The 14,217-nt window shown below is 41.2% G+C and overlaps 1 protein-coding gene across 3 annotated transcripts in view; it reads left to right on the forward strand.

Annotated features, from left to right (window-relative positions):
* The window catches only part of KIF26A (kinesin family member 26A), a 141,537-nt gene that overhangs the window by 92,586 nt on the left and 34,734 nt on the right, over positions 1–14,217 (forward strand). For all 3 annotated transcript variants that reach the window (XM_090034136.1, XM_090034133.1, XM_090034134.1), the window contains exon 5: positions 4,356–4,539. In XM_090034136.1, coding sequence (XP_089890262.1) covers positions 4,356–4,539 — 184 coding nt within the window. The remainder of the gene's footprint in view (positions 1–4,355; positions 4,540–14,217) is intronic.

Below are 14,217 nucleotides of genomic sequence, written 5' to 3' on the forward strand. Positions count from 1 at the left end.
GACATTGCCATGGTACAAATAATAATGTGAGGAGGTAAAATAAAAATAACTTGAAAACAGAATGGTAAAGCTCTGCCAAAAAAAAGATGTCATGATTAGTACTGAGGTATGTCTTTAATAATTAAGCAGCGCTGACAAAAATCAGCGACAAGAGTCCATAATCCAGAGTTCTGTTTTCGACTGCCATCAATTTGCTCTGCAACCATGGTCATGCCACTTAAACTTGCCTTGCCTCAGATAACCCATCTACATGAGATATACGACAGTACTTTCTTCACAGTTTTCTGAAGCTTGATAAATATTTGTAGAACACTTAGGAAAATTCAAATGACAGACCTTACACATCTGCATGAAGCTACCATTCTGGGTTGCTTTTTGTGGAGTAGGGATACATTGTATTGCTAGTACTTATAGTGTTTACTTTAAATAGCTTTAATGTTTAGGGGTAATATAAACTTCAAGACTTGGTGCAGAGCTTTGATTATACAGCTTAGATACCGGAAATGAAATGTTAACTTCATGGGTGCAATGTGCGTTTCTTTTAATAGGTATGCTTGGTTGATGCACTTATTGTGCAGACATGTTCCCCAGGTGCTGAGCATTAGCTAATTGATCGTCCCAGGCTTTTGCCTGCTGGTGTTGTCTGTGCTTGGCAGAAAACTTAGCAATCTTTTAAATTGTGTGGAGGAAAGAGCAGGTTAGAGACTGTCCCTTGTCACTCGATATTTGAGTACTCCTGCATGTACCATATATTAGCTTTATTTTCTGCCATGACACCTAGCTACGAGGAAAGAACTCTCCAGAGTATCTTAAAAGACAACTTCTATTAAAGATGAAAAGAGTTAAGCAAAATGCAGACGGTAGATCTCACAGCTAGGGGGAAAAATAATATACACCACTGTCTCAGGTGCTTTAATTAGAAGGAGAGCGAGGCCTGGGAGCAGAGTCCAAGGCTCAGTTCCATTGCAAGAATTCTTGTTAGAGGACTACGGAAGCAATGCAAGTTGTTGGAAATAGATGGGGGTAGTGCGTGAGTTTCATTTTGCAGTAAAATTCCTCACATCAGTAAAATAGATCATTACAATACTTTGCCTTTATGTAATATTGCATCCAGAGATCTCAAAGCACAAGGAGTACTTATATCTTTGTCCCTATTTTCTTAAGGGGGAGTCAGAGCCGTAGAGTTGGAGCAGTTCACCGAAGGTTACACCACAACTCACTGGAGAAACTAAGAATTCATTTCTTCTAATTTCCATCCCTGTACTTGATCCAGTAAACTGTAGTGCCTCATTAGGTAAAGATGGGACGCAGCCTTCAAAAACTAGATCTCTCCTTTTGCATGAGTCTCAGTAATTTTGCAGGCGTAAATTGCATCTGAAAAGTGCAACATGAGGATAAAGAGAGCCTGTGAGGGTTTGGCTGGAACAAAGGCTGTCAGGCCTATGGGTAAACCCCAAAGTCAGCAATGTGGAAGCACAGATTACCAGAGCACCAAGCTGGAGTCCAGGTTGGAGGGCTGAGGCCAAGGGGACTAAGTTCCAGGAAAGCTGAGGAGAAATACAAGAGATGTAATCCAGATCGGACCGAGATCAGAAACCAGGGGTCAGGGAGCCAGTGCCTAGTTCTAGGGAAGATTTGAGGTTAGAGTCAGGAAAAGCAAAAGCTAAGTCAGGAGCTAGGAGAAGCATTTTTGTGTTGGGCAAGAAGATTCTTGTGCACAAACACATCAATATTGTGTGTTTGTGCATTAGGCTGCACCTTGGGAAAATATCCTGTATAAACACTTAAAATAATTAGTGCTGCAATTGGCTGTTGCTCATTATATGGTAATTCCTATTATCCTCTGCAAAAGCTCTCCAAGTTCCTGCTCTTTTCCAATCTGCTGTCACCCCCCCGTGGACTTGAGAGGTCCTCTTGCCAAAATTCCCGACACGTGTCATGCATTCTCTTCCTAAGGACCTGCTGTATCAGTACGCAGACACTTAAGGGTCCGAGCTAAGGTATGCTGCTGTCCCAGCTGGAGATGGACAGTGTGTGTGCCACTGCGAGGTAACCTGTCTGAAATGTGTCCTTTCCTCATAGGAGCATTTAAAAAAGCCAAGCTCAGTTGTGTGGCCTTTCACTGGCTTTTGAAAACGGACGGCTCTTTAACATAGTTCTTTTGGAAGATACCACACTTTAATATGATTGACCTGGGCTTGTTTTTCTAACCTGCCATTTTTTGTACACATTAAGCAGTAGTAGTTAGGTATGTTAGTCGTGGTGCCAGAATAAACATTGGACGCATACATTCACTCTTTGTAACCTGTCCTCCTTCACATAGGTTCCCCAGGGGAATCCTGCCGTGTACTTTATTGAAACAATAATTATTTCATCAGGATTTCATGTGCATCTTGATTGTACTTTGAAGAGGGATTTTTTTTTTCAGATCTGTTTTTAGCATTTCAGCAGTGGATCATAGCATGAAAACTAAGAAGTAAATGTGATCTTCCATATTTGTCAACAAGATGACTAGATATGTATTTTTAGCAACTACAACTACTAATTGGATATAAAAAACAATGCTGACTAGAGTACAGCCATCTACTGTATTTAACAAATGCTGTTCAATATTGTTAAATATATTATGCTGAATAGAGCCACTGGTGTGAAGTGGTACAACCTATTTGTCTCTCATCCTATATGAATTTAGATGTGTATTTTCAGAGGTGAATGGGATTTTAATGGCACAAGTCACATGCACAACCAACCAGGACTTGATCAATAGAAACTGCACTGGAGCTACAGAATATGGGAATTTGGAGATCTGGGTTCTGCATCCTGGTTTTGCTATTGACTTGCTGTTTAAGTTTGATTGTATGAGAGTTATTTCAGCCCCTGGTAAAGTTCTGGATAAAATCTGCCCCTTAAATTCTCTGTGCTTTCCTTTCCCAAATTAACACCAGATATAATCTTCCTAACTTCAGAGGCAGGTTGGCAGGCCTAACACTTGTTAAATGCTTTGAGATGCCTGGCTAAAAGGTTGCATACAAGTGTAAAGTATGTAACACTCGCACACTCATAGGATGATGCATCTCGAGTGAAAAGCTTCTGTACTATGGGCCCAAATCAGAGGAATGGTCCAGCTTCAGAGCTCCCATTGACCTTGGGGGAGTGTCAGTAAGATCAACCCAAAGATGTCAGCTCAGCACTGTCGCATTTTGAATCTGTGCTTATTTTAATCTTGATAGCACTAGAAATGGTCATGAAAACACATCAAATTTAGCTTCTCTTGGCATTTTGCAGCTTGTGTTTCAATGTGCTGTCCATTGATGGACTTTGGATTGGAGCCCACGCTCTTTATTCAAGATGTTTTATTTGTGTATAAACTGTCCAAAAACGCCTTTCCTGAATATTCAGAGAGAGCAGAAGTCCCCAGGTAGAATCATTGTTCTGCTGAAGTCTGCGGCAAAACTCACATTGCCTTCAAACAGACCGAGATTTCGCCCCCGAAGAATTTAGAATATGCACATGAATATATATTCTCTTCTGCTGAAGTGTATAGGGTGATTTTTCTGACTGTCTGTGGGTATTCTGCAGAGCCTAGTTTTTATTTTTGTTTCTTGATATTCTGTTTGGTGCAGTCATTACAGATTAGCAGAAACCTTGGTTCTAATCCCATTCTTATTCACAAAGAACAAAGTCACAATTTTAATTGTATGTTTTAAATTTTTTCTTCATCTTCTGTGTTTTGAAATTCTACATTTCAAAAGCAGGATCACTATCATTTAGAACATTAAAGCATGTCTCTCGAACAGATTTTCCTTTTAATGTGGAAGAGTGGAATTAAGGGGGAAAAAACCCCATCTGTCTTGAAGGGATTCTCTGTTATCTAACATTTTTCATTGCAGCCAACAATGGGGAGTTCTGCACTCAGTTGATTTGTGGTGTATGGGAATGTCATTTCTCTGTGTTGGGTAACTTGTTAGAATACAAAACATCACTTTCATAAATGTTATCACCAGCAAAGCCCATCTGGTCCTGCTAGTGACAAGGGGATGATTTTAGCTTTTATGATGTCAATGAGATTTTTGGCAGTCTTGGCTCAGTTGCCAAGCTGTTTGGGGGAAAAAAAAAAAGTTAGATTATAATTGAAACTCTGTTGGGGGAAGAATTAACTGAATATCTTGCCAGCCTTATTTCTACCCATATTTCCTTCTATTAGTCTCCTGATGGTGTGTCCTTATGAAATCTGATTAGAATGAAATGACTTGATTTGTTAAACGGGCAGTGATGACAACGAACATCTGTTTTAGTGGTCCAGATTGTATTTAGCACATAGTAACATTGTTCTTTCTTGATATTATTTTGTACAGAGCAGCACAGAAGCTTAACCTATCCTCAAAGAGAAAGAAGTACCACCCGCCCCTGCCACACTCCCATGACTTCTCTATCTATGCTACCAATTTTAGTGGCATACTGGAGTTATGTCCTCCCCCAGCACCACCATGCCTTCTGAGAGCTGTGTCAAAAATCAAGGACAACCCTGGCATTGGAAAGGTAATACCATGTCTTCGTCTCTTGACAGTTTTCTAGATCACTTGAGAAGGGCTGTAAGCTTGCAACGTACAGCAGGCTGCCGTGGAATGGTACAGGAATACAGAGCTTTGCACACCTGTTTAAATATGGCTTCGAATTGTTCTTATCTGACTTGGGAAGTGTCTCAGGTGACCCATGTAAATGTGTTTGGCATCTCAGTCCAGATTCCAGTGTCAGCTCCATAAAAGCCAGTTGATATTGCTGCTGGTGAGAGAGCAGATGGGCTGTCACATGCATCTCAAACCTAAAGCAAAGAGTGACTGCTGTGGACAGGGTTACTACGCTGGCCAGAGACCGTGCAGAGAAGCTTGAACCATTCTTGCTGGTACTGTATCTTTGCTGCAAATAAAAGGATTATATACAAGAGGTCCTGATTTCCCTCCCACTTGCCTCATGTGGACATCTGCAGTTACTCTGCAGAAGTCAAATAAAAAAAATAAAGTTAGGGAGAAGGCTTAATTGTAAATTTTGTGCTTAATCTCACTTGAAGTCAGTTAAAACTTAACAGAACTATTTCAAGCTTTATTCATATTTTTCACCTTTTAATAGCAAGCTACAGCATCTGAATACTTATTTACAAAGGTTATAAGAGATGAACATTTCAAAATGGAACTAAAGTAGCTAATGTGCACAGGAGAGTTAAAATATGCACCTCAAGTAACCATACAAATCAACATTAACATAAAGAATTTGTCAGTCTAAATACCTTTAAATGACACACTGTTGTGCACTTTTCTGTTAAATCAGTGAGCTGAGGGAGATGATGGTTCATGCTAGCATATTTATGCTAAATGGAAGGGAAGGGAGTCTTTGCCCTTTTGTGTGACAGGCTCTTTAAGAAGCTGGAAATGTACAAATGAAAATATGTTTCTGCCTGTGTTTTTCCGTACATTTGGAGCGAAGACCTCAGATGGATTTTTGATTACAATAGGCTCATGGTGAGTTTAGTAACCCTTAGCTGAAAGCCACTGCTGAGGGAAGGGAAGATTGAGTATGAGACACTGTTTCCACATGACTGCTTGGAGTATGTCCTGCTTACTATATCTGCCCATTCTTCTTGTGAAAATTTAAGCCAGGTTTACATCAGTGCCAAGAAACAGGCTCTGCCTACTCTGCCATGTTTAGCAGTGCCATAGCAGTGAAGTTTGATGCCTGGGGAAAGGCCGCAGCAGCAGCCCACCCAAACTCACAGATCCAGGGGGCACATGCTCCCCCATGGTTGCACGGGAGTGCATGCAGTGGTGGGAGCTGCCCTTCCTCTGTCCCTGTGGGCCCCCCCCCCCCCAAACAAGCAGCTCTCAGCTCTGTCCTGTGTCCTGCCTTGGCTGGCTAGTGCCTGTTGGTGCCCCTTTGCTTTGGCGCCTGGGGCTTGCTCCTCTTTTCCTCCCTTTGCTATGGCACTGCTGATGCTTAGCCTGTCTCGCAGCCCAGAAATGAAGCAGCCCAGAAATCAATCAGTTTGGAGTGCCCCTGGGTGTGCACCATGAAGCATGCCTCAGTCAGAGCACTCAGGCTGCTCTAAACCAGCTATGTGGCCTCCTTTGGGGGCTTTGGCATATGTTGAGTGGGAGCGAGTGTGCTTGCTTCTCAGCAGTGGTCCTGGAGGCAGGCATTGCAGACCTTAGAGCTAAGTTGTGGCACATAGACCCATCACTGTATTACTGCTGGTGAGGACCTGCATGGTTTTTTGTGAAAGCACTGTGAAGCATTGTGCCTTAGAAAGGCACCATGCCTTTTTAGCTCGCAGGCACGCAGGAGGAGCAGTTTCCACTCACCTTAAAGGACTTGATCACACATGCCTTCTAAAGCAATAGAATTTGCAGTTTTCTTCATTTTAGATTCCTTAGCTGATTGTAAAAGCTATGCTCATGTATAAAGGGTGCCTTGTTTGTCTTAATGCTGATACTTATTGGCCAAAGGAAAAGATTAGCACGTGCGTGTATGTATTTTATATCGCTGGACATTTCTGCCTTGTTCCCCATAAAAGAATGATAATGAACAAGTGCCCTTTGCTGGCATTTATCCCATTGTGCTCATTACTCTTCCTTTATTTTTTCCCCTTCACCTGCTACCACTCTGACTGGCTGATAGAGACGCAGATAGATACAATTTCCTGGTGATGATGACAGTAATGGGAATAAATAACCACTTGTTTCTCCTTCATTGCTTTAAACACCATTGCAGTTAGCAAACAGAGCAAACAGCAGTAATTGGCAGATGCGTGTAACTTCACTGTTAACTTGAGTCCCGTCTCCTTTTGTCACCATTGTACTTAACAGGATTCTTGCTCATTGTTTTTTCTCCATTTTTTCTTCCTGTCTGGTCAATAATAATGGAGTGTGTTCACACATGGGACATGCTTGGCAGTCACAAGACCCAGAAACTGGACTCTGGGATATATTTTTCCCTACTGAAGCATCTGTGCTCGTGGCTGGCTCCCTCCTTGTTTTGTTCTTTTTATTGCTCTGGGGTCATCAGAGTATGTGGCTTCCTTGCTGATAGAAGTGTCTTTGGGTTAGAGAGTTGCTAAGTCAGCACTTTTCTTCCCAGCCTCCAGTTTAGTGGTGTTTTGTCTCATCTAGTTAGTCTTGACTGGAAGGTTTTTATTCCTCAAAGGTTTCTGCTCAAGCTCAGCGTGAGATGCATGTCAGAATGTAACCGAGGGTCCGTAGGACTCCTGTTGACCTCCGTAGGTCAGGAATAGCCTCTTTTAAACAAACAAACAAAAAACCAGGAAAGAAAACAGCCCTCGCCGTGCAATGAAGGTGAAATTCTGAGCTGGAAAATGGGACAGATTGATCCATGAAGAAATGAAGCGGGTTAAATCAGAGATGAATTTGGCTTATTGTGACTATTGATTTGGCCTGGCTAAACCATCCCTTACCTTGTAATGACATCAGGTGGTCAGAGCCTTGGTTTTATACCTCATCAATAACCTTGTGCCACTTGTCACCCTTCTAAACTATTTTGGTACTAGCTCGGCTATGTAAGTTCTGCAGACCCTGTGGTTTCTCTGTGGACTTATCCCCTGCTATAGACCATGCCAGGCACTGCCATAGTGCAGGGGTATCAAACATGGCCTGCAGGCTGAATCTGGCCTACTGAGCTACTAGCAGGCCACTGGAAGTTGGGAGGCATGACCTGCCATGGGATTTGGGGTGCTTTGGTCCCACTGACCATGGCTGTTAGTGGTGAACTTGACTTGCCACTGCTGCCTCTGGACTCCTTCCTCAGACTCACTGCTACCAGCAGAGCTCTGTCCTCAGACCCTTGCCACCTTTGGTGCCACTGCCATGGTGGCCAAGACAGCTACCCTAGGCTAGATCCAGCCTGTGAGGAGCCTTGCAGTCCAGATCTGGCCTGGGGCCCCGGGTAAGTTTAATACCCTTGCCATAATGATGAATTTTAGGCCAGTCCCTGTAGTAAGCTCAGTTATGCGGTTACCATGAGAGACTGAATTTTGAAGAAACATTTTATTACCTACAAAAGCAGATGTGCATCTGCGATGTAGAAGGCAGGAAGAATCAGCTGGGTACCAGGGTTGAAACTAAATTTATATTCTTCATTGAATTAGACCTGTAATGACTAAATAACAGTCATTCATTGTATTTTCCTTAATACTTTTTTCCTTCTGAGATTATAACTTAAAAAAAAAAAGATAAAGGACAGAAAGAACTAAAGAAACATAGTACAACTTGCAAGAATTTTTCCCCTGTGTATGTATCTCTAAATTACCTTGTCAGATGAAAGTGAGCACTGTGATTGAGCTAGGGAAAGGTTAGCTCTTTAAACATCAAAACTGTAGAAGGCTGAAGCAGTGCCATAAGGTAGTAACAGCTTACGTTAGCCTTTTTACTGACATTTCTAGAAAAGTACCTAGAGTGGCAAAGCATTTAAGACCAATATTTGGGACATACATTTATTGCTTAATCATGCACTTCTCAAGTGGACCCATATTTTCTATTGTCACTAGCAAGGGAAGTCTCTGGTGGCCAAGGCCTCAATGCAGATGGAGATGAAGTCCCATTCATTGGCTTCAGATTTAAGGATATGTTTTTAAGTACTATACTGGATAAGGATGCTTTTCTAAACGGGCAGAAGTCAATGGGATTAAAAATGCACTTAATTTCAGTATTTGTGTAAGTGCCTTGTTGAATCAGGTTTGGGTGTCTAGCCCAGGTTTTCTGTATTGACCGTCAGTGTTTTATTGAGACTAAATCCTTGTTCCATCATTCCTTTTTGAACAGGGTCTTGTTCCAATAGGCTTGCCGGAGTTTCAGGAAAGGGAAAGACATTTAACCTCTTGCGTTCCTCAAACCCTGAGGGTTTAGTGGTGAAGCCATTAATCTATAGGCGGGTAGAAATGGGGAAGGAACTCAGATTTTGGAGTAAGCAGTGTTCACTGAAGTTAGAGGCTGCTTCAAATTTTGGAGCAAGAAATCAAATATGCTTTCAACCTAACAGCATTGTTCCCATTCATGTCACCATAAGTTCTGCTGTGCGCTAGTGGCAACATATGGCCTTTGATTTGCATGTGACTGTATTTGCTGTAGGTTATTTGTTAAAACAAATTTCAAGCATTTAAACCCCCCCCACACCGATTCATAGAATTATAGCGTTACTTTAGGGATTACCTAGTCCAATCCCACTCTCCACTCTTCAGAGTTTCAGCTGGTGCATGTACATCTGCCTCACAATGTACATTCCTGATTTTTTAGCTAAGCGTTTTGAATAGAGAGATGGTCCAATGTATTTCTCTGCCAAGTTGGTATCATTTTCTGTCCTACCACAGATGCTCACAAATGTCTGGAATTTCCAGTGATGTCAGTGGAGGAAGTTTAAACTTTTAAAGTTAGAACTGAAAGGTTTCTTTAGGAATTTATTTAGTAAAATCAGCAATTATCCATCTCACAGGCAGACAAAACCTATGGCTAGTGGCACAGTGTGTGCCAAAAGGAACTTCACTCACTATTGATAAATGTTACGTAGCAAATTATATACCTTCCCATGAATGTGCAAAAAACACCAGAGTCCAAATCATTTAGCTGAATCCTGCTTAAAAGGCAATGATCCAATGCAGTATGATTCTTTTAACTGAATCATTTTTGTGGTCTCACTGGGTGTTATTAAATTTAATGTCAGAATAGTGGGAAAGATGTCTGAAAGCCATTTAATATTGTCACTGGAAAGAAGTTAGATTATGCTCAATTTCTGACATTAATGTGCTACTTAAGATAATTTATCATATTGTGGTATTAAAAAAGACATCCTTTTTACAGGGGTTGCTGTGTAGCATTCTAATTTGCTCTTTTTCTTTAGTGTGGTAGGAAGCCTTTTTCATGCAAAAAATTTTTTCTGGGGTTATATTGAATACACTCTTTATAATACTGCATCACTTACAAGAGCAGCTTTAAGTGCTTGTCTCTTCCAAAGATTCTGTCAGTTTTTTATGTTAGAATGACAGAGCCTTCTATATGAGACAATTGGAGCAGAGCATTTAGAAAGGACTTGAATTACCAAACTGGTTTCTTGGCAAGGCATATACTTATCTTTATTTTTTTATTTTAGACGCTTACTTTCATTTTTTCCATGCCTTAGACAAGGTACAGGTACCACTAATATGATTTATTGATGATATAGACTTTCCTTAAGTGCGGTGTATGCACCACTTACCGGCTCTTAAGATAGTTTGATGATGGATAACAAATAGGTACTTAATTTTGTCATCTTTATTACTGCTTGTTTCCTAATGACTAGAGTGTTATTTCCAATATAAATCATATATCGTACTAAAAAGTCTTCAGTGCACACACACAGTTCTGTATAATCCATGACACATGCATCCTTGCTGAAATACCCTGAACGGATTAAACAAAATGTGGAAAATTATATAAAGATACTCATTTTCTTCTACTTTGTTCCCACCTTCAGAAATGAAATGGTTTTGTTAGTGTCATCTGGGAATAGCGAATCAATTCTTCCTTAATAGAGTACAATATAGAAGTGACTTTTTTTAAAGGTTCTCTCAAGGGATCTAGATACTCTATGCTAGCATAGCAATTTTGCATATAAATTTGCCATATACTTGTGGTGGCAGTATATGAAGGGGTTGTGAGAGCCAACCACAGTAAACCAATTTTGTAAAGGTTATATATCTGTCAGTTGCAATTAAATCCATGAAAAATATTGGCTCTGAACTAGGACTTTTGTAATTTGATTTGCACTATAGTTGAGAAATAAGTGATTTCATTGGAAAGTGGCCTATACCTTTATTCAACTGAAAATGAATTCTTTCTTATTTCTTGGCATGATATCTTGATTCAGAATGGTGTATAAGTATATAAATTCAGGATGGTGAATAAATATAAATATTCTTATTCTCTTAACCTGCTACGATGTATTAATTTGTGAACATTGAACAAAATTAACTTTGGACAATGTCTATCAGGTATACACATTTGCAGAGAAGATTTAATATCTATTCAAATATACAATAATGCTTGTTGCTAGGGACCAAATTGCTTGTTCAGTTTTAAGAATTTTTAATTTTAAGGTAACCAACATTGTTTGATGGTCATTTGTAGAATAGCTTCAACAAAGGCTTGAATTGCAAGATCCTATTTTATGTTCTTCTTTACCGTATTTTATCTTATTTCACCTTATTTTTCAGAAGGTAGGGCAGGCTGACACTGCAGAGGCTACCTGGTTCAGAGAGGCATGCGCTTTCATAGGCAAACCATACTTTGGATGCTATGAAAGGACATTTTATAGCATCTGGCTTAATACCTTTGTATGGACCACATCACAGAAACGTACAGTTTTAAATGAGTGCTGACTAAGGCATAAGTACACTTGACTTCAAAGAGGCTTAAAGGTTTTTATGTGCTTAATTGGCTTGATCAGGGCTTTAATTTCCTTTAGTATTCATAGTACTACAGAGCCTACTCGTTATTCAGTGAATTAATTTTGTCTTTCCTGCATATAACTCCTGTGGTCAAAACATAAAAAATATCTGGCACCACTCTCTGGTCACTGTAAACAGTAATGGCCTGAATCTCTACAGTATAATATAGTTTGTAGTCACTACTTGAATGAACACCATATGTCTGTGTTTGACATGGGGATGGAGTCCAGATCATCTAGTCCTTTTTCTTTGCTATCCTTCTTTTTCAGTCTCCATACTGACAATCATGCCACGTCTTCTGATCATGCGGCACAGTTCAGTAGGGTCCTGGTGATTTTGATCTTCTACCCAGTTCTACCTATCCAATAGTTTAGTAGATCCTTTTCCATGACTTTCAGTGAGCAATACTCCTGTATATATCTATCTGCTACAGTCCTTCTTCAGAATATATTCTTGGCTGTTATCTCATCAACCTAAGCTAGCCCATTTCTTTCTGAATTCAAAAAGTCAAATATTTCATCAACTTCTGGTGTTCTAGATCTGCATAAACAAAGCAAGTACCTTACTGGATGTTAAGATGGGCAGCCTCAGGGAAAACTCAACCAAGTCAAGTTTGGCGTTAGATGCTAATCTCATTCAGGTGAACTGTAACACCTGTCACTTAGGCTAGGGACAGAATTGCACATAAACCAGCTTAAGTGATCAGAAACTGGTTTAAGCCTGTAACAGAACAGAAGTTCAATGCCCATAAACCAGTTTCAAAATGGCCAAAAGTGGTTTAAGATGAACCTTGATGAATGTAGTATCAGACTTACCTGATTTAGGTCAAACCAGGTTATGAAACTTCCGTCCCAGACCCCATCCTGGTTTAACTTTCATCAGAGTCCCCCAGCATGCTTTTCAGCCCTGGGTTAGGCTGTGCTGTGTGCTCCAGAGAGCAGGACTGGCCCCACCCCTCTTCTCCCTAGCTGGACCAGTGAGGGATGGCTCACTGGCCTCACTGGTTGGCTCCCTGTGCCCCTGCCTGCCCAGGCAAACTCCAACTGGGGTCTGGGGCCAGGGAGGGGGATTAAATTCACCTTCCTCTAAGTACAGAGCTACCTTTCCCTGCTAAAATTTAGTCCTGGCTGTGACTGTGAAGTACAGTCCCAGAGGCACCTGGAAGAGGAAGTGATGAGCAACTCTGCACAGTCCTACTACTGGGATTGTGGACTGCAAATCCCAGAGACTTTGGGGGCAGCAGGAAGCATAAACAAACACATGGCCCAGCCTGCATTTATAGCTCCTCATTTTATAGTTTTTCAGAGAAAAGTATTCCTGTTCAAGTTTTTATGAATTCAATACCTTCCCCTCCCCCCCGCCCAGGCGGGGCATGAGCTGGGTCGTGGCCGCGCCCCTTCTGCTTCAGCAGGGCTTTTTCTCTTCCTTCCCCTTTGGCAGTGGTTGGCAGGTATGCTCTAGCACCCCCTGGCTTTTGCCTTGAGCTACTGCAGGCATGTGCTTGCATTTCCCGATTCGAAAGTGAATGTGTGTTCATTTGCTTATTGGTTCAATCCCTGCAGCTTAGACTAAACTGTGAAGGCTGAATCAATTCAGCCTTGGGCTTTTTGAATCTCTGTACTTAGCCTCTGAATCATAGGAAAGTAGGGCTGGAAGAGACCTCACCAGGTCACCCAGTCTAGTTTTCAGCTCCTCCTAGGGGATTCAATACACCAGTTCCCTGAGTTTGCTAAAGTCTGCTTTTCTGAAGCCTAGCATTCTTATTCTTCCTTCCTCCCCTTAGGATCTTGTATGCTGTTATTTTGTGGTCATTGTCACACAGGTTACCTTTCACCTTCACATTCTCAACTAATTTCCCTGTTTGTGAGCACTTAGTCAAGAAGAGCTTCTGTATTGGTTTGCCCCTCTACCTTCTGTATCAAAAAAATATCCCCAGCACACTCCAAGAATGTGTTGGGCTGCTTTTGCACTGCTGTGTTTTCCTCCCAGCAGATGTCCTGATAATTAAAGCCTCCATGAGCACCAAGTCCAGCAATTCACCCTTGAACTGTTGTCTTTATCTCTTCTGTGTCTCCCAAACCTGTGAAGTGACAATAATCTGTGTCTGCCACCTCAGTGCTGAATGCAGGAAATGTTTCTTTTTTGACCACATTAATCACATGTTGTTTCAGTTACATTTTTCCTCTTTGTTTGCCCTAACTCTCAAAGTCCATTCAAAATGGAGGGGGAAGTCCTGCAAGTCAGAATACATTATTGCTTCATTAGAAACCCTCCCAGGTTCCTGTATATTTTGGAATCAAGTGAAAACTCTCCTTGACAGGCTTCACTGAATTACTCAGCTGTATGTGTCCAATACCATTGCTGCCTTCTTTCCTGTGCAGTCTCTGGCCTTCTTTATTGCCCAGCTTCTTTCTCTTCTCCTTTCCTGTCTGTCTTCAAGCATGTGATAATTTCTTCTCCAGCTACACTTCAAAAAAACCTCCCTGGCTTTCTTTGGAAACTGCCTGACAACTCTGCTTAACACTTTGGTCTGAAAAGTATAATCCTCCTTCCTGCAATAAAACAAATTGCGCTCTCACAGCCTCTCTAATTTCCTGTGTGCAACTGTTCTTTATCTATGGTGACCTTGGTGGTCTAACACATACCACTGATGCTCAGACCTACATTGACAAGTGAATGTGGAACTGGACAGGATTCCTGAAGGACCTCTGCAGCCTGCAGAAGTGTATTCAAGC

The sequence above is a fragment of the Crocodylus siamensis genome, chromosome 2, assembly GCF_052110815.1.
Source record: "Crocodylus siamensis isolate JL-2025a chromosome 2, ASM5211081v1, whole genome shotgun sequence".
Classification (NCBI taxonomy): Eukaryota; Metazoa; Chordata; order Crocodylia; family Crocodylidae; genus Crocodylus; species Crocodylus siamensis.